At 46.1% G+C, this 18,917-nt stretch overlaps 2 protein-coding genes across 3 annotated transcripts; one reads left to right on the top strand and one right to left on the bottom strand.

The window, feature by feature from the left end:
* Positions 1-4,334, bottom strand: LOC149307917 (epididymal secretory protein 4-like). 2 transcript variants are annotated; one of them, XM_089537093.1, is made up of 8 exons: positions 4,277-4,334; positions 3,519-3,745; positions 2,571-2,692; positions 2,301-2,368; positions 1,905-2,000; positions 1,251-1,352; positions 661-692; positions 65-150 (listed from the first exon to the last, which is right to left on the bottom strand). In XM_089537093.1, exons 2-7 carry the CDS (start codon positions 3,615-3,617, stop codon positions 661-663), a joined length of 519 nt encoding a protein of 172 aa, XP_089393219.1. In that variant the 5' UTR covers positions 3,618-3,745; positions 4,277-4,334; the 3' UTR covers positions 65-150. The 2 variants fall into 2 exon arrangements, with proteins under 2 accessions (XP_089393218.1, XP_089393219.1); XM_089537092.1 differs by lacking the exon at positions 661-692 and having other exon boundaries at positions 1-150.
* Positions 4,335-5,738: 1,404 nt separating this feature from the next.
* LOC149307916 (ficolin-1-like) lies at positions 5,739-10,677 on the top strand. The gene is made up of 9 exons (XM_089536966.1): positions 5,739-5,828; positions 6,110-6,163; positions 6,616-6,651; positions 7,346-7,381; positions 7,953-7,988; positions 8,120-8,246; positions 9,044-9,173; positions 9,439-9,573; positions 10,175-10,677. The coding sequence occupies exons 6-9, from the start codon at positions 8,220-8,222 to the stop codon at positions 10,423-10,425; spliced, it is 543 nt and encodes a 180-aa protein (XP_089393092.1). The 5' UTR covers positions 5,739-5,828; positions 6,110-6,163; positions 6,616-6,651; positions 7,346-7,381; positions 7,953-7,988; positions 8,120-8,219; the 3' UTR covers positions 10,426-10,677.
* Positions 10,678-18,917: the final 8,240 nt, after the last annotated feature.

The following is an 18,917-nucleotide window of genomic DNA, read 5'->3' as shown; positions in this document are numbered from 1 at the left end:
TCATTCCTTTATTTAAACAGAATTAGAGAAGCCAAGAAGTGGAAGATGGTGGGAAGGAGAAAAGGGGAAGGAGGCCGCAGCCACTGCGGTCATCTCTGTGTCCGGCCGGAAAGTCTGCAGATGGAAGTCCAGAGAGCTTTCGTATTTTTCCTGCAAAAGGACACAAAGAGTCGTTCTTCTCTTTTATTCAAAGTCCTAGCCATGTTAGTCTCTTGCAGCTTAAAGAGGAGGGCACTTGCATATGTCAGTGTTAATATGAACCTCCAAGAATGTTTCAACTACAATGGGCTCTTGGTTTCTGATGGAGTTTGGTTGCATGACACTCCATAGGTACCAAAATGGACAGATGCTCAAGTCCCATTAAATAGACAAGTGCAATGGTGGCCCTGATCTAAAGTAGAGGGGCCTTGGGACAGGCAATGAGTGACTGCCCCACCAGCTATTCAACCCCATCTAAAGTACTAACCATTGTAGCCCACACCTTTTGCATGCCCCTATTGACATTGCCTTCCAAAATTGCAAATTGTTGCAAATGTAGAGGATTTGCATTCTACTGAGTTGTGGGACCTTGACCCCCAAAATTGCCCCCGGGATTCTGCAGTGGATTCCCCCTGAAAACCCCCAATGTCGACCCCCATTCTTGACTTTTGCTCATTTTACCTAATTTCCAGCTGGCGGGTAGGTGCACAAATCTGCAAAAGGGAAAAGAGACCAAGATGTGAAATGGGCTCCTGGGAGTGGGACCCTAATAAGGTTGCCAGCTTTTAAAAACAGGCCAGGCTCCTGTGCTATTAACAGCAGCAGTAACTGCATATGTTTAAAAGAGATGTGGATGCTTATTATTTATTATTATTATCATCATCATCATTATTATTTGAATGTGTGTGAGGATCTCTGAATGCTAAGAGCCAGCGGGGCTATTGCTGTTGACATTTTTGGGGCTAATTGTCTCCCAATTTCCATCTTCTTCATTTTTAAGGGCTGTCAAACCCTGGTGTTCAGTCTGTTTGCAACAAAGCCTACCCCTTCCATCTGTATTTCTGCTTTGCATGCCTATCTCCCTCTTTTCACATTACAGTCTTTCTCAGCCTTTCAGAAATACCTTTTCTTGGAAAAACAAAACAAACCCCTTTTTTGGCCAGTAGCTGAGGCTGCTGGGAGTTGCAATCCTCAAAACGTCCCTATCTTTTGCCTCTCCTATTTGGTACATGGTTAAAGGGGGTTCGAAATGAAGCCTTGGCGGCTCTTACCCATATCATGGCGGTAGAAGAGACGCTCCGGGTTGAACTCCAGCTTCTCCACAAAAGCCATAAACTTTCTCTTCACGTGGTCTAGAACATCCTTTTGCCTTCCTGGGAAAGAGAAAGAGATGGAGATTATAGTTGCTGGGTCTGGATGGACGGACAGACAGACAGACGGATGGATGAACGGACGGATGGATGGGTGGATGGATGGATGACAGACAGACAGACTGACTGACTGACTGACTGACTGACTGACTGATGGGCTGACGGATGGATGGATGGATGGATAGTAAGACAGACAGATAGGTAGATAGATGGATGGACAGATAGGCGGATGGATGGATAGATGGATGGATGGATGGATGGATGGACAGATAGCCTATGACCAGTGCATAGTCTGCCTCACACGGTTGTTGTAAAGGTAACTTTAGATTTGTCCATGCCCTTTAATCGTGCGAGATAATTCAAAAATGTTATCCTTAGGGAGTGAGAAAATCCCCCAGATTTCTCATTTTGAGGGCAATGGCATTAACATTGGGAGCGGGAAGACAATTTATGCTATTTCAACCTCTCCAAAATAGGTGCTTTGGGAAGAGTGGCATGCGAACGCAGCCGCCCATCGCATGGCATGGCATTGCATCGCGTGCTGGCTGCTCCTACCTTGAAGGTTGAGGTAGACGAGCTTCTCGCTGGTGAAATGGATGATGAGGTACGTGTCATAGTCAGTGTCCACGATGCGAATGGTGGTCAACCCCTCTGTGGAAAGGAGGCCAAAGTTAGAAATCAACCTTCTGTCAATCAACAAAGAGGTTGGGGGACCATATTCCTCCAGCTGCAATTGGACATTTGGGGGGGGGGAGCTGGGTGGACCATGGTTTCCATGCACCTGGAAAGTGGATGCAGGACTTCCCCCAAAAAACCCAGTCCAAGATGGTCAAGAACGGCTGGAGATACTTGGGTCCCATGCTGAGGACAGAGGCAGAGGTATGGACAGGCCTTCTGTCCTGGCGTCCATCTCTCCTCTGACCCACAAGATGGAGAAACCCCTTCATTTACCATCCATGCTGAAGACGCTGGGGCTCACAGTGTGCAAAACAACCTTTTGGATCTTGCAGGTTCCAAATCTGGAAAGGAAAGGAGGGCCACGGCTGTTAGGTGCCACACATTGCTATGGAACCATGGGGTTTGTAGTCTCTTGGGGGGCCATAGGGCTCTCTGAGAGAGAAGAGTAAACATCTCACAAACCCCACAATTCCATAGCAACGCACAAAGCACACTGGTCAGTGGAGGTGACCGGCACAAAAGGACACCATCCACAAAACTTACCGGGGGATCTCTACTTTGAGAAGGATATCTCCGTTCTCTGAGGGCTCTATTGTGTATGCGTAGTTTGGCCTCGGCATGAATTCACGTTTCGCTGTGATGATGGGGTACCATTTCCCTGCAAGCTTTAGAGAGAGAGAGAGAGAGAGAGAAAGAAAGAAAGAAAGAAAGAAAGAAAGGGACAAAAGAGCAGGGTCTGACATTAAAAGAATGAAAATAAAAATCCAGAAAGACAACTCAGTACAGAAGAGATTCAGGCAGAGTAGACCTCTCCAAAGTCATTCAAAGCAACAATGGCAAAGGCTTGGCTTTGGACTCTGGGCCATTTGGGAAAAGAGGGAAGGTGTGCAAATTATATATATATATATATATATATATATATATATATATATGCGCATATGCACGCACACACCAACCAACCAATGGTTGCACATCTAGGATGGCCATTGTTGCTTTTCCAAGGTTTGAAGACCTTCCTTTGTACTTTCCAATTTGGCAGGGAAAGTCCCCATTGCTGCTGATCCTTTTCCATCCCATTTTCTCATCTGCTTTGAAACTGTCCCAGTTTCTCTTTCTTCCTCCAACTTTCCCCTTCATTTTGCTGCCAACTGAGTCCCAATTGCAAAAGCAGTTTGCAGGCCATTAACTTAGTTGGGGAATAGGAGAGGCATGAAAAGCGCATGCTCCTTTCCCATAGACTCAGGGAAAAGCAACCTGCCACAGCCTCTGTTGCTTTGTGCGTTCGTCAATTAACTTGGGAACATAGAGCCACCTTTTTTCCTGTTGTTGTTGTGTGCCTTCAAGTCGTTTCAACATACGGCAACTCCAAGGGGGGTTTCATGGCCAGATTGGTTCAAGGGAGCAAAAACAGTGAGTCGCCTGCGGTCATTACTTTTGGTTCCTTCATGTCCAGCCATAACCCTGCCTTTGGCCATCGCTCCAAACCCTTACCTTTTGCACATCCAAATTTTCCACCACGGGGACATCGACGGCCGCGGCAACCAAACACAGCCATGCGAGTGTGAGGCTCAGGAGTGCAACTCCCATCATTGCAGGCGCTGCTTCCTTGCGCCACCGGCGGAGGAGCCTTTTTCCCCCAAAGGTTTGAGACTTACTCTCTCCTCACATCCCCAAATTTTATCTGTGCGGCAGAAATTTTGGAAATGGTTCCAGTCGTGCTGATAAAAAAAACAGGAGGTTAGGAAAGGGAATCATCGTCGTGCATTTTTCATATCGGTTCTCTTTAGGAAGTAAATTTCCTTATTAATTTATAATGGGACTCGAGGCGGGGAGCAGCATTTCAAAACAGTGGACATTAAAACTACACTATAAACGTTGTGAAGGTATAAAATGTACAATTAAACCACCAAATAATTTTAAAAAATTAAAATACATTAAAAAGAACAAAAGCTATATACAGACCCTTTAAAACCAGCATCACATGACATTAAGAGTCCAGACCCCTGACACTGACCCTAACGCTGACCCTGACCTTAACCCTAATGCTGACCCTGACTCTGACCCTATCTCCTCCCAAAAGACCCCTTTGGAGACCCTTCATCCCTCCCTTGGTCCAAGGAGAGGACGGTCCAGAGCGTTTGGTGGACCAAGGGCCACAGTGCTAGCCATGGGGGCCACATGCGACCCTTGGGCCCCTCTTTGGGCCACTCCATCTCTGCTCTTCCCAGCCGCCAGAACCATCTCTGTACCTTCGGATCCAGACCTTCACACTGCAACTGCCGCTCCTCATTCCTCGCCTTCCAACTGTCATTCAACCATCATTCTCTCTCTCTCCAGCCAATCAACAGCCAGTGCGCTCCAGTCTGGTCCCGCCCCCTTCTACTCCTCCTCCTCCTCCTCCTCCTCCTCACCTTATTTCCACTAATATACTACCCTATAAAAAGCCCCTTACCACCTTTGTTCTAATATCCAAACCAGTACGAATGCGTTAGAGAGAGCGAATCCCAAACTTTGGTCCTCCGGGTGTTTTGGACTCCAGTTCCCAGCATTCCTGCTAGCTGGGGCCTCTGGGAGTTGGAGTCCAAAAGAGCTGAAGGAGCAAAGTTTGGGAGCTATTGAGATGGACCAAACACAGCATATTTATCTTCAATAATATACAAGGGAGAAGATGGGAACCTTTTTTATCTGGAGCCTCTGAAAACATGCAGCTAAGAGTGCATGAGATGTGCATCTTCCCCTCTTTTTCCAAACCATAGCAGGAGTGATCCATTTGTGGAGCACAGAACTACTATTGAACCAACTGCGGTCATTAATGAAGGCTATTTCTGCATCGAAAAGGAGTTGGGTTAGTTGGCCTTTGGGTTCTAGCTCTGATTCTGTGGTTATATCTTGCCCAAAGAAGTCTAGATGTTGGTGGATAGAGCTGGCCTCGTGCAACTGGTTTGTTTCCCTTGCAATCTCTCTGGGAGATGGCCCAGAGCCCTCTTTTCTTCTGAGTATGATTGAGTGTTTTGAATCGCGCGAAGGCTTTGGTCCACAAGCGAGTGTGCAAATGGTTTGGTCTTGCGTCAGTGTTGCAGCGGATGAGGAAGAAGGAAGAGGAGGCCCCAGGTGCTGCAATTGTGTTGACTTTACATTGCCTTCCTCTTTCTCTATAAAAGCTCAAGAGGGTTGATGCCAGGAGACGCGTCCGAGGGGCAACCACGAGACATGGCCCCAATTCACCTCTTTTCTATGCTCTGGCTGGCAGCCATTGCTGGTGCTTTTGCCAGTGACACCTGCCCAGGTGAGTCTTGCATCTGCCTTTGGAGAAGGCAGTCCAACTTACCAAGTGATGGACGTTGCAAAGGGATTTGGATAGGAGTTTGCAGACCTTTTAAACAAGAGCCCCTTGGCAGAGGGTTGCATTTTTAAAATGACTTCATCTATGCAACCTCATGAGAGCTTTGTGACAATGCAGAGGGTTCATTCTTTAAAACTTTGTCCATATAACCTCATGATGAGAGCTAGAAGCTTGAGAAAGCTGACTGTCCGCTGCATTGCAGAAGCAGGTTTCCAAGGGAGGGATGCACAGCAGCCATGATGGGAAGGAAGCGCATGCAAAACTGGGAAGGAGGGGCCTTGAGTTTTGGGGAGACATTACTGGGACCCTTCCTGGGAGTGATGGTCTTTGTTGTCCCTCCACAGATGTGCAGATCGTGGGTCTGGCCGGAGAAGAGAAGCTGGCCATCCTGAGGGGCTGTCCAGGGGTCCCTGGCCTAGTGGGGCCCCAAGGCGACCCAGGCGTCTCTGGTGCAAGAGGTGCGTCCTTTGCAAAAGGGGTCCAAATGGGAATAAAGGGGTGCTGGGCTCAGACAGGGACCCTGTCTCTGGCTTCTTGGGAACCCAAGGCAATGTTTGCGAAAGGCTGTGTGGACATTGGAGGAAACATCTCCAGTGGTTTCAAATGGAGTGACCACAAGGAAGCCCTCTGTGCATGCTCTCTGGCACGGCAGTCCTGCCTTCCTTTTAAAACACTACTTTGACCTTTCTTTCTTTCTTTCTTTCTTTCTTTCTTTCTTTCTTTTTTTCCTTCCCAATAGGAGAAAAGGGTTCTGCAGGCTTTCCTGGGAAAAGTGGACCTCCTGGATCAAAAGGTAACATGACAAAAGATACCGACTTCTTTCTTATTTCTTAATAAATAATTGATGTCCTTAACCTATATCCAAGTCAGATCTATCCAAAGAGGTTCAGAACAATGTAAAGTACCAAGCATGATTTGCACAGACTCGAAACATTGAATAATTCAGTATAAATAATTTATAAGAATAATAAACATTATAAAGAATAATAATGGAGACCCGACCTGTATTAATTTGACAGCATGAAGCCATTTAAAACCAGTTTGAGATGCTTTAAAACCATGCAGTTTGGAGAGAGTTTGGGAAAGTGTATTCCTTCACTGATCCCATAATTATTTATATATCATTAAAGTGATTATACAGAGCTAGCATTTGATCTCATGGGGAAAGAATACCTTGTTACCTTTCTTGGAGATGTTGGCCCATTCTTTTTATTTAATTTCCCCCTCTGTTTGCCTTTAATGCAGGAGACAAGGGTGAGCCAGGTGCCCATGGAGCAAAAGGTAAGAACAAGTAAATGAGGCAACTTTTGGATTCCAAAAAGTTTGGGGCCCATCTTTGCATTTGCAATGAAGCCAGAGGCTTCACTCTACTGACAGGAGTCTCCTTTTTCCTGTCCTTGGTTTGCAATGAGCAACATGTTGCAGCGTTTTGTTGCAGCACAGAGAGGTCCATATTTGCAATTCCAGCCTCCAGATACACACCAAGAAAAAGGAAGTTGCGGCTGCTTTGGGGAAAACCCCAAAGTTTGCAGAAATGCTAGCAATATTTGGCAAAGGTGAAGGAAGTTAACTGGATGGAAAGTGCTTCGGTAACCAAAGAATGCTGTCTTCTGGGAGAGAAGGATGGAGAATTGAGCTTGTTTCACTCTGAGTCCATTTTGCTCCAAGGTCTTACTTAAGGGGCTGGGATTGCAGGGGATTTTGGGAGCTGTTCTCCAAAAATAGGGACTTTCCAAGGCATTGCTCCATTACCCTTCCCTTTTCTGGCTTCAGACCATTAGGAGATTGAAGAAGAAGCTGGAAGCTGGTCTGGGAGAATCAGGAAAAGCAAAGGGTTGACTCAGTCCAGGAATGGAGAGCTTTGCTTTGGCTTTGGTTATTGGGGTCTTAATTTGTTGGGAGAGGTGTATGCATCATGCATCTGCAAAATGTCAGCAGAGACAGGAATATTGTGGGGTTTTCCTCTTCTTTGCAGGAGAAAAGGGAGAGACGGGACCCCCGGGGAAAATAGGTGAGTATATATGGAGGGCCCACGGTGGTCCTTGACTTGGAGCCAAGGGCCAGAGAGATGGCAGGGTCTCCTTCTCTGGCTGGTTGGCTAGTCAGGCATCTAGCTAAATTAGCTAAGTAGCTAACTTATTAGCTAGACAGCTAAGTGGATAGTAGTCGGTCAGTCAATCATTTGGCTAATTTAGCTAGGTAGGTAACCAATTAGCTAGATCACTAAGTGAATAGTTATTTAGTCAGTGTGTAGAGAGACCATGCATGTAGCACCTTTGAGTCTCAAACTGAAAGGAAGATGTTGAGCTTTCCTAGGCTTCAGTCTACTTCCTCAGTTGCATTTAGAGTTATTTAGTCAGTCACTCTGTCATCTTGCTACGTTAGCTAGATAGTTAACTAATTAGCTAGATAGCTATGTGGTTGGATAGGTTTGTAGTTATCTTGCCACTTATTTAACATAGGAGGTAGTTACCTGCTTTGCTTGCTAGTTTGTCATTTCCTTAGCTTGCTGGTTAGTTAAATGGTTATTTCTGGACTCTCCGACTCCAACTCCAGTCTTTCTGGTTGTGTCTTTCTTGCAGCACAGCAACAGCTGAATGAAGTCCAGTGTGGACAAGGTAAGGGCCAACCCAACTGACCATCCTCCAAAGCTGGGATTCTTCCAATCCCTGCAGCTGCCAGTGGGACTGGAGCCTGTTGAGATGCCCCCATCATGGCTGTTGTTGTGTTGCTTGTGACTTTTGCCCAGGTGCCAGAAACTGCAAAGACCTCTTGGCCAAAGGAGTGGTTCTGAGTGGTTCTACACTGTCTACCCCCAGAACTGTCAGCCCCTGACGGTGCTTTGCGACATGGACACGGACGGAGGAGGATGGGTCGTAAGTCCGGGTTCAGGGTGGCTCAAGGGTGGGGAACAAAGACAAGGGGTTTTATTAACTTCCTAGTGAGCATGGGCAAGAATTCCAGCCCTATTCCTGGACAATGTTGCCATTAAAAAAAAACTCAAAAAGGCAAGCTAGACCAGATGACCACTGGATGACCACTGGACTTCCTTCCAGGTCTATGGTTTCCTTTCTAGGAGTGGTGGAAGTCTTCCATCATATCCTTCCTTGCACATCAATGCTTGTCTGTGCATCCTTGCTCAAACAATTAAGGTGGGCCCTTAGTGACTTCTCTGGGGAGGAGTGGAGAAGATGCTTCCAAATGTATAACATAGGATCATAGAGTTGGAAAAGGAACCCCAAGGGCCATCTAATCCAACCTTATACCAGTGCAGGAATCCCACAGTTAAAGCATTCCTGAGATGTGGCCACCCAACTATTGTTTAAAGACCTCCAAAGATGGACAGTCCACCTGTCCACCACCTCCTTCCTAAGCAATTGTTTCCACTATCAGTCGGGACGTTCTTCCTAATGTTTAGGTGGAACCTTGTAACTGGAACCCATTGCTCCAGGTCTCAGGAGGACCAGAAAACAAGCTAGCTCTATCTTCTCCAGGGATGGCTGCATCAAGTCCCATCTCAGCCTTCTCTTCTCCAGGCTTCTCCTATGCAAACCCCTTTAATCCGTTCCTCATAGGGCTTGGTCTCCAGGTCCTTCACTATCTTGGCCACCTTTCTCCGGAGGCCATGTGCCAGATTTCTTTCCATGATGGTCCAACGTTTGCTTCCTTGCAGGTTTTCCAAAGGCGGTCAGACGGTTCTGTGGATTTTTACCGGGATTGGAACGCTTACAAAAGGGGCTTTGGAAGCCAGATGACGGAGTTCTGGCTCGGAAATGACCACCTCAGCCTCTTGACCTCTTTGGGTAAGTTGCATATCTCTTCTTCCTTCATTCTCGGCCTCAGAGGAAGGAAGAAAACCCCATGATAGGGTTGCCTTAAGTCTACAATGACTTGAATGGCACACAAAAGGAAACATATACCGAAAGACCGGTGGAGTAATGTAGGAAGATTGCATGACTTGGGCAACCTTTGCAAACTTTAGGGATTGAGGCAGGATGGCGGTGTGATAAAACTTCATCTGAAACTGCTCTAAACTCTTTCCCTTCTCTTTCTCTTTGTTCTGGATAGGAGAGAACGAGTTGCGCGTTGACCTCACCGATTTCGACAACCAACACACATTTGCCAAATACATAGCCTTCAGGATTTCGGGAGAAACGGATCAATACCGGCTGACGTTTGGGAGCTTTGTGGAAGGAACGGCAGGTACTTATTTGGAGGATTTCCTCCCTCGCTTTTTGTGGCTAGGAAAGGATAGAGAATGTGCATTATTATAGCACCAAAAATACGGGCCATTTTACAATTACTTCTGATTGATCCAAAGGAAGAAAGTACCCATTGAGATGCAGCATCATAGTGACATGGGTTGAGCATTAACAATAGGACTCCAAGCAAAAATAATATGTGAAGTCGAAGACTTTCATAGCTGGCATCCATAGTTTTCTGTGGGTTTTTCAGGCTATTTTCTTCCAGCAAATGGCCATGGAGCCCAAAAACCCCACAAAAAACAATAGAAAACAATATCTCTGTGCAGAAATGCTGTTTTCTGGGTAGGAAATGCTGTCACTGAGAACTTATAAAATGCCCTTTCTGTGGCTGAAATACCATTTTCTGCGCAGTGCGAATTTTGCACAGAATAAGTCCTGGTCTACGAAAACCTCACAGTTTCTGTAAACTTTCTCACAGGAGGAAGACGTTTACAGAAATTACTCATTGCTTCATTTAAGGGCTAGCTTAGTGATGATTTGAATGCTTCGTTGGCACTTAAAGTAACTGGTGTTTTCCGCCGCCGCCTCTTTCTTCCCAGGGGACTCTTTGTCCGGCCACAACAACATGCCTTTCTCCACCAAAGACAAGCAACAGGACCCTGGGAACAACAAATGCGCTGAGACGTACAAAGGCGCCTGGTGGTACAATGCCTGCCACAATTCCAACCTCAATGGGATTTACTACCTGGGAGCCCACCAGTCCTTTGCTGATGGAGTGAACTGGAGAACCGGCAAAGGGTACAACTATTCCTACAAGCGTTCAGAGATGAAGTTCAGGCCCTTGGTTTAGCCATCTGCAATGCTGGCCTTCGTTCTTATGGGACACAAATCTTGGATGGCACAGAGTTCATCCACGCTCCCTTGTTTGTAGCCGTCTGACACGGCGTAGAAAAGAGACACAACCTTAGGATGCGGAAAAGAAAGGCGATTTTATTCTTGAAAACAGGGTGACACGTTTCGGCCTGGATATATTTTTATGGCTTCCTCCAGGGGCTTTGAAAAGAAAAGGGGACAATGTGATTATATCAAGAGATAAGTGAACAATTTGCAAAATCGGTTGTGCCTACATGTATCTTACATGCGAATCAACTCTATGTGCAATTGTGCATGCGTCTTACTGATTGCCTATGAGTCATCTCGATTTAAAGTCCATATTAATCGAAGTAATAAACCGGCATATTAAGCAAAACTATTTACATTGCAGTTTCAAAAATCAGCTTCTAAAAAAGAGTGTTTGCAAAGCTTACACGCTGGCACTGTCTGTTTACTGTTCCCTGTTGCTTTAGTACCTAGGCTAAGGCCCCAGTTTGCTGCAACACAGTGCAATAGTTCTGCATCAGGAACGCTGCTATAATTGGCTATTCAATACTCCTGGACCTACCATTGAGACTCTCCAGCTCCCCCCAAAATGGCCATTGGTAGAAAGCAGGAGGATCAGGGAGGCATCTGGCTATAGCCAGGCACAAGAACATAGAATTATAGATTTGGAAGGGACCCTAAAGGGCCATCTAATCCAAGCCCTTGCCATGCAGGATATATGCAACTACAGCACTCTGGAAAGATGCCCATCCAACCTTAAAGGCCTCCAAAGAAGGAGAGTCCCCCGCCCTTTGAGGCAGTCTGCATTTCAGTGTCAAATAGTCAAGAAGTCCTTCCAAATGTTTAGGTGGGATTTCTTGTTTTGTCATTTGTACCCCGTGATTTGTGTCCTAGCAGCAGAAAACAAGCTCACGCCAAAGGATGACCTCCTGCCAAGTTCCTCCAGGGAGGTGTCCATGGATGGTTTAGTCATAAGCCAAACACCCAGAGGACCCAAGTTTGGGAATCACTAACGTAAACCACCCTGGGTTCATGCTCTGCCATTCTACAGATGAGGGGCTTGCAGCAGCCCAATAGCAAATCTGGGTTGTTGCAATGGATGGAAGAGAATAGCCACCTCCATCACAACCAAACACTAGATAGGCATACTGTAGATACAAGGTGGACTTATACTGTACTACTAGCAAGATGCTAGCCCTAGGATGTCATTCCAAATTCTGTCAAAGCACTGGGAAGTTTTTGGTCATGTTCCAGGTTGACGCTGACCCTCCAGACATGCTGGGCTTGGAGAGATCTGACCACAGCACCTGTCCTTGGCGTCCATAGCAGGTGGGTTGCCCTGGGCACACCATGTTCCTGAAGGAGGTTTAGAACATGCCCACCACCGCTGAGTAATTATATCTCAATAGTAACAGCCTCTCTCCACCCACCGTTTGTTCTCAACACACCTCCGTTCCTGGAGATAAGGTGGACCAACTCAGATCAACTTTGGGAAATTATATTAAGCCAGCGGTGAGGTTCTTCTCAGCCATTTGCAAAAGTTTTCCCCAGCTGGAAGACCAAAGAATGACGATTTCAACTGTGAATGCTGTGCTCTTGAGCGTTGTGCTCTCCTCTCTCTGTTTGCTTTGTGCTTCGCTTGACATCCCTGTGCAACCAGATTTCAACTGGAGAAAGGTAATGGCCAAAGGGTCTCCCAAGGAGGCCAGGATGGCGCATCGTTGTGGAAGATGGTCTCATCTCAGGCAGCCTCTTTCCTGGTGGTGATGCTTTTGTGGTTTGAATGTGGCAGGTCCTACAGAGTTATGGGTTGGGACAAGTGGGGCTTGGAGAAGATCAACTCCCAGAATGGGGTTGGATTGGATGGTCTTTGGGGGTATCCTCCAAGTCTATGGTTCCGCGATCGGACACCACTGCCATCTGCAAGGGCACTTTGGTTTCTCTTTCCTTCTGCGCCAAGACCAGTGGTTTCTTCTTTGTCTGAATTGCCTCCTCTCTCAATCCAGTCCTTGCATCTGCATCAGCTTTCCTAAGGCTTGAGAGATGCTGGGCAAAGGGTGCCACTAACGGTCCTTATGGAGCATTCCCTGATTTCAAGAAATTATTAATGATTCACTGATTTTTTGTTTTCAAAGCTTGCTGGGAAATGGTATCCTGCTATGACAGTGAAGCAGTTCCCTTCGGAGAGAGCAGTCTATGCCTACACCATTCAGCCCTTAGGCAACGGAGATGTCGTCCTCAAAGTAGAAATCCCCCGGTAAGTAGGGCTTCGTGTATTGGTTGCGCCCGCACTGCAGAAATAATCCAGTTTGACACCACTTGAACTGCCACAGCTCAACGCTGTGGAATTATGGGATTTGTAGTTCAGTGAGACCTTTAGCCCTCTCTTCCGGACAGCTCTGGCTCTACAACAAACTGCAAATCCCAGTTTTCCAGATGAACCATCGCTGTTAAAGTGGTCTCAAACTGGATTATTTCTGTGGTGCTGATGCAGCCGTTCTGTGAGCCTGAGCTGTCCAGGTGTTAGACAGATGCAGAAGGTTAAATTCAAAAAGTAGCAGGCTTTCCAGACATTCAGTTCCCATATCCCTTAGCACTATCCAGGCTGATGGGCATTGGAGTCCAACAACAATGAAGAAGGCCAAAGATCCCTTCCTTCTGCCCTGCATTGATCTTGGACCCAACTGGCTTTTTCCAACCAGGAGATGGTTTGGACATTGGTGGCCATCTTCCCCAAGATGGAATGCATCCTCTTCCATGACCGTATCCTTCTCTTTCCAGAGATGGCGGCTGCAGGCTGAAAAGAGTCGTCCTGTACACCGTGAGACGCGGCGTTTTTGAGACGGCAGGTAAAGAGAAGAGGGCTTCCCCAAACTCCCAAACACCCCCTTTTTTGGAATGGAAACCAACCAAAGATGCAAGGAACGTTTCCTCTTGAGCTGTCAGCCCTCAAAGAACTGCTGGATTGGGTGGCCCTTGTGGTCTCTTCCAACTCTAGCATTCAATGATTCAATGGAAACATCTTCACTTACAAAGGGAAGGATAGCAAAGAAAGCACCAGTCCAACATCTCTGGGAAGGAGATTCCAAGGATCCCGGGGGCAACCACCAAGAAGACCCCCGTTTTCCATGTTCGCTCCAGAAGCCCCATTGAGAATGGTGGGATGGAGCGCAGGGCCTCCATGGAAGATCTCCAAAGCATGGGCAGAACCATATGTGTGTTTGTTTATGTATGTATGTATGAAATGCTGGGTTAATAACAGGTCTTCTGTGGTCTTCTTTCCGCAGATGGCAAGTCCCAGTTCTACGTAGTGGAGACAGATCATGACACTTACCACATCAGCTATGTCAAAATGGAGGACGAGCGCATATTGAATCTCTACAGTATGTTCCCTGGGCGGGATGGGTGCCACAGGGGTATGCGACGGACGTGCCTTTGCCCTTCCAAAAATATCTAACTTCATGACTGGGAGGACTGGGGTGACGGCTCTGGTCCCACCGTGTCAAGATGACCAAGGCTGACCCTTCAGTTGTGTCTTCTCCAGCCAGAGAAGAAGCCTATTCAACGGAGGTGAAGGAACGTTTTCTGGCCATTGCCCAAAACCTGATGTTCAACACCGAGCAGCTCTTCTATTTCCGCCCAAATGGTGAGTAAGAGGAGCCGATGCAAATGCTTTCATTGCTGTGAAAAGGGAAGGAGGGAAAGAGGGAAAGGGAGGAAGAGGAGAAGGAGAAGTAGAAAGAGAAAGAGAAAGAAAAGGAGGAGGAGGCCAGAAAGACAGGAGGAGAGGAGGATGGAAGAAGAGGGAAAAGAAGAAAAGAAGAGGAAGAAGAGGAGAAGTAGGGACTCATTCCCACTACCTTTTAAACCGGATCCATTTTGAATCAATTTGTTTGTGAATGTGAACCGCAAGTGGGTTATTTTACGTGGAAAAAAATGCAATCGAAGCAAATGTAGTGGGAACCATGCTCCGCTGTTGAATCGATCCATCGATTCGGATTGCAAACCGCTTTTTTTGTAAGTGGGAATGAGTAGATCCAGAGTAGATGGAAGAGGAGGAGGAGCAGGAGTAGAACTTCAGCTGCACTTTGCAACCACATAAAGATAAATTCAACTTTATTTTCCCACTTTCCATGAATCTTCTTAAGGGCAGAGGAGTACAGCCAGTATCAAAGAAAAAAAAAGGAGTTGGCAGCATCATATGAACCTGGGCAGAGGAGCGTTGCCAACTAATTAAAAGAAAGTTGGCAGTTACATTGGGTTCTGGAGAGTTCTGCTGGTTGTGTCCTCCTCCCTGGAAGCCAAATTTCACCCCTTGGTTTAATGTCACGCCGTCTCTTTTCCTCCACAGATATGTGCACAACCCCATTGGAAGGAATATAGGTAAAACGCTGAGCATTATCTGTGGGTTGGAGGTGTTTTGAGAATGGTGTCGGGTTCACATCTGTTGTGAACGAAGGGAAATAGGTGGCCACATTGAGATGGGCATCTATATAGTTTCCTTGCATGTGTAAATAAAGCAGAAGAGCCACTTTCGGGATGTCCTTTTTGTCTTTCCTTAAGGAACATGGGAAGGTCTCCAGAATATTGACCTGCGCACCGTTCCAGATGGGCAAAGAGACAGCGGCGGTGGCTTCCTTCCCCATGATCTTCCACAAAGATTCCCCTATCTGAGCTTTCTAATCCCATATCAATAAATAAAAAGACTCATGAAACATCCCTGGGCTTCCTTGGCTCTGTCTTGGAAGATTCTTGCAAGATAACTAAGAGTGGAAGTTACAAATAGGCATCTCCAAATAGGGGTCTTTGTGGGAAACATCTGCCCTATGTATTCGAATGCAGGTATCCACTTTTCAGTTATGTATCTTCCAGCTCTAGTGATAGGAAAGGCCACTTTCTCTCTCTTTTTGAACACACAAAAATGGGGGGGGGGGGCAGCTTTCAAATGTCCAGTCTTCAAATTTGACCCAAGCGCCACAAATCCTAAAGCTTAGGAATGACCCCTTTCTTGCTGGAAGCTGCAAGGAGAATTGAGGCTGGCTTTCCAAACTGAATTTCCAAACAGAAGGGAAGGGAATGGCAGAGTCTAGACTATTTGGTGCAAGCATCTTCCAGCGTTGTGTCCAAAGCTGAAGGAAAGGTCAAATGCTTTGGAGGATGGCATGAAAGGCTCATTGCTAACTGCATAGAAAGAAAGAAAGAAAGAAAGAAAGAAAGAAAGAAAGAAAGAAAGTGCACCATCTCTCCTGCACCCATCCTTAACCCATTAAATCATTTGTTTGAAGACCATCATTGATATCTTACATTGACTACTTTAATTAGATGGGCATAACTAAATCACATCTGAAACCGCAAAAGAGTAGACCCTTCATTGGTCGAGCAAACTGTGGAAAATACAACTTGCAAGTTTCCAAAGCATTTTTGCTTTGGAGCTTGTATTTTGCTGGTATGGCCAACGCAGCTACCCCTGAATATCTTTCCTAAATGACCTCTGCTGGCTTGACCCTTCAAGTCCACCTTAATACCCAGCAGCTGCATCATGATATTTCCAGCCATATAACAAAACTGGACTGAGGTGACCAGTCCTATTCATTGAATGAGTCTACTCCATTTGAGATGAATACTGGATGTATCCCATTGAATTCTGTAGACTTCACTGTGGACTAAGTATTCCTAGGGTCGGAGGCTTTAAAAGATTAGCCTTGTAGGATTATCATCATCATGCAAAGTCTTATCTAGTCCAGCATCTTGACCATGAATGGTGCAGCAAACCAGACATTTTCACCAAGAAATCCCCCCCCCCAAAGTCTTAGCATTGACTCTAATCTGACGGTCAATGTCCTGACCCCTTTCCCAAGTTACCCATTGCATGCTGGGTACCTATGCAAGGGCCATCTCCTCCAACCCCATTCTGCCATGCAGGAATACACAACTAAGGACTCCTGAGCAATGGCCACCCAACCTCTCTTGAGCAGTTCTTACAAGAAAGAAGTTCTTCCTAATCTTTAGCTGGCATCTTCCTATCCTTTGAGAGGTCATCGTGAGGAACGTCCTCTGAATACTCAAAGCGTCCCAGAAGCTTTTGATCATGGCCCATCAGTGGGACATGTTCATGGTGAACTTCTTTTCATGCACACATGCACTTCCCACACTTTATGGGAAGAGAATTGAGTGTACAGTCTTCTGGAGAGAGATATTACAATGTTCCTGGTTGGGAACGCAGCTGAAAATATCTGATCATCCTCCCATTGCTACTTCTTTTTGCATCACTTCCTTCTTGGAAAGGGAGCAGATTGGATCAGAGGCAGGTTCAGAATATGCATGAGGTGGAGGTGATTTCATATATATATATATATATATATATATATATATATATATATAATAGGCGCAGGTGCATTGACCCATTGGAGAAGGATTGTCCAGCTGGTGGTGGAAGAAGGGAGCGGCCACTTCAAGGATGAAAACTGCTCTGCTGACCGTTCTTCTGGCTTGTTTGTGCCGCTCTTGTTTGTGTCGTGGTGATTATATCCCTGTAAAAGGTGATCCGGACATGCAACGGGTAACTTCTGAAGGAGGCCTAAAAGGGGGTCAGGACATTGACCGTCAGCTTCCCAGTAGGGCTCAGGGCTATCTGAAGGACCAGAGTCTCCCTGCGTGGCTTTGCATCTCCCAGTATGTCCCACCAAATCTGGTGGGAAGCTGGGAGATAGGGCCTTCTTGTTGATTGCCCCCATTTTCTGGAACCCTTTTCCCAGAGAGATTAGAGGGTCTCCTTCCTTGCTGTCCTTTCGTTGGCATTGTTTGGAGCATTGTTTCCACCACTTGGTTGTTTCCATATTGCCCTGAGAGAAGGAGGACCGATATAAATGCCTTGTTCGGGTTGTTCTTGTTTTCTTTTCAACAGCCTTGCTTTTAATTCTCTTGTGTTTCCTGGTTGAAGAACCCTCTTTCTCTTCTTCCTATGAGATTTGTGCCTCTGGGACCCAATTTCCTATTAAACGAGTAACACTTGGGAACACATCGACTTCATCAACTGATACAGATATATGATATAGATTGCTTTTTCTCAGTGCAAGAAAACTCACTCCTGTATTCCTTTCCTTTTAAAGCTGGCTGGGAAGTGGTATCCCATCTGGACAGCCAAAGATAGCCCCGGCGTGAAAGCTGTCTTTGCCTATACCATTGAGCCCTTGCCCGACGGAAACCTTGCTCTGCTAATGGAAATCCCCCAGTAAGTTTGCTCTGGCATTGCGGTCAGTGTCTCTCTCTATAGCTATACTATTCAGCGCAGACACTGTTTGCTTTCTGCTTGGGAATGGATTGCTAGCTCCTGAACTCAGAGTGACCAGATGTCCTCCTTTCCCAGGAAATGCCTCAATAACAAACTTACAAGCAATAGAAACAAAACAGACCTTGGGAAGGAGCAAAAAGAATTCCCCGTCTTCCAGCATCTTGCAATTTCACTTCTAGCCGCTGCAGAGATTAGGAATATGCTGAGCCTCCAGTGTTTCAGATGACTATTGGCTTTGCTCAGGACTGATAACAATAGCAATAGCAATAGCAAGTACATTTCTACACCACTTAAGCCCAGCACGAATCTACATTTATAGGAGTGTTTCTGGGTTTTATTGAGGCATGTCTTCCATTTTTCTTGAATGTACTGCCTTCTGCAGTGCCTTGTCCTCCTTTGCAGTTATGGCACCTGGCCACAGTTTGTCCAGAAGTAAAGACGCTTTCCTGGAGTAGCCATTATTATTATTATTATTATTATTATTATTATTATTATTATTATTATTGCTACTCAGACATCTTCTCCTTTCCTTCCCAGAGATGGAAGCTGCAGGTTGAAAAGAGCTGTCCTGACCAAATCATGGCACGGTCTTTTCTCAACGCCAGGTAAGCCAAAGAGATCATTTCTTTCCAGGGATCCTTCTCCTTTGCATCGCCATTAATAGCTGATTGCTTTGGCTTTGGTCTTCTCCAAATAGATGGCCTGGGAGTTGTGGTCTTAATGGAAACGGATTACGACACCTTCCACATCAGCTACTTTGCAAAGGGGGGCACTCACATTGCGCATTTGTACGGTGAGTTTCCGAAGGAGTTTATCCCGCGAATAACCCCGGGGAGGAGGAATCGCGTAATTGCACGCAAAACGATTTCGCATAAGGTCACACAAATCCCTCCATTTAAAGTGTTCACAAAAAAGCATTAACACGCATCTTTTTACTTTTGGGATTTCAGCGACAAATGCATTTCCGATGTCGCTTTATTGGCGCAATTGAGTGTGGTAATCATTTGCGCAATGACTTGCCATCTTAGCTTCATTTGCGGGATGCTTTAAATGCGCTTTAATCTCTCCTTAATGCTGAAATTAACCCCAGTGTGATAAGCTCCTAAAACGGTGATAAGATAGTAATTCCTTTGGAGATGTTATAGGTTTGTACGGAGATAAGATCATTCCAA

The sequence above is a fragment of the Sceloporus occidentalis genome, unplaced genomic scaffold, assembly GCF_023333645.1.
Source record: "Sceloporus occidentalis isolate IW3139 unplaced genomic scaffold, rSceOcc1.0.p SCAF_8, whole genome shotgun sequence".
NCBI lineage: Eukaryota > Metazoa > Chordata > Lepidosauria > Squamata > Phrynosomatidae > Sceloporus > Sceloporus occidentalis.
This window is presented reverse-complemented; position numbering and strand designations above follow the sequence as displayed.

Excerpts from the sequence above, each read along its gene's own strand:
- LOC149307916 (XM_089536966.1), top strand. The coding sequence starts at position 8,220 with ATGGACACGGACGGAGGAGGATGGGTC. Across the intron at positions 8,247-9,043 it reads CGGACGGAGGAGGATGGGTC|GTTTTCCAAAGGCGGTCAGA; the intron begins GTAAGTCCGGGT and ends GCTTCCTTGCAG. Across the intron at positions 9,574-10,174 it reads CTTTGTGGAAGGAACGGCAG|GGGACTCTTTGTCCGGCCAC; the intron begins GTACTTATTTGG and ends CTTTCTTCCCAG.
- LOC149307917 (XM_089537092.1), bottom strand. The coding sequence starts at position 3,617 with ATGATGGGAGTTGCACTCCTGAGCCTCACACTCGCATGGCTGTGTTTG. Across the intron at positions 2,001-2,300 it reads CAGCGTCTTCAGCATGGATG|AGGGGTTGACCACCATTCGC; the intron begins GTAAATGAAGGG and ends TCCTTTCCACAG. Across the intron at positions 1,353-1,904 it reads CGTCTACCTCAACCTTCAAG|GAAGGCAAAAGGATGTTCTA; the intron begins GTAGGAGCAGCC and ends TCTCTTTCCCAG.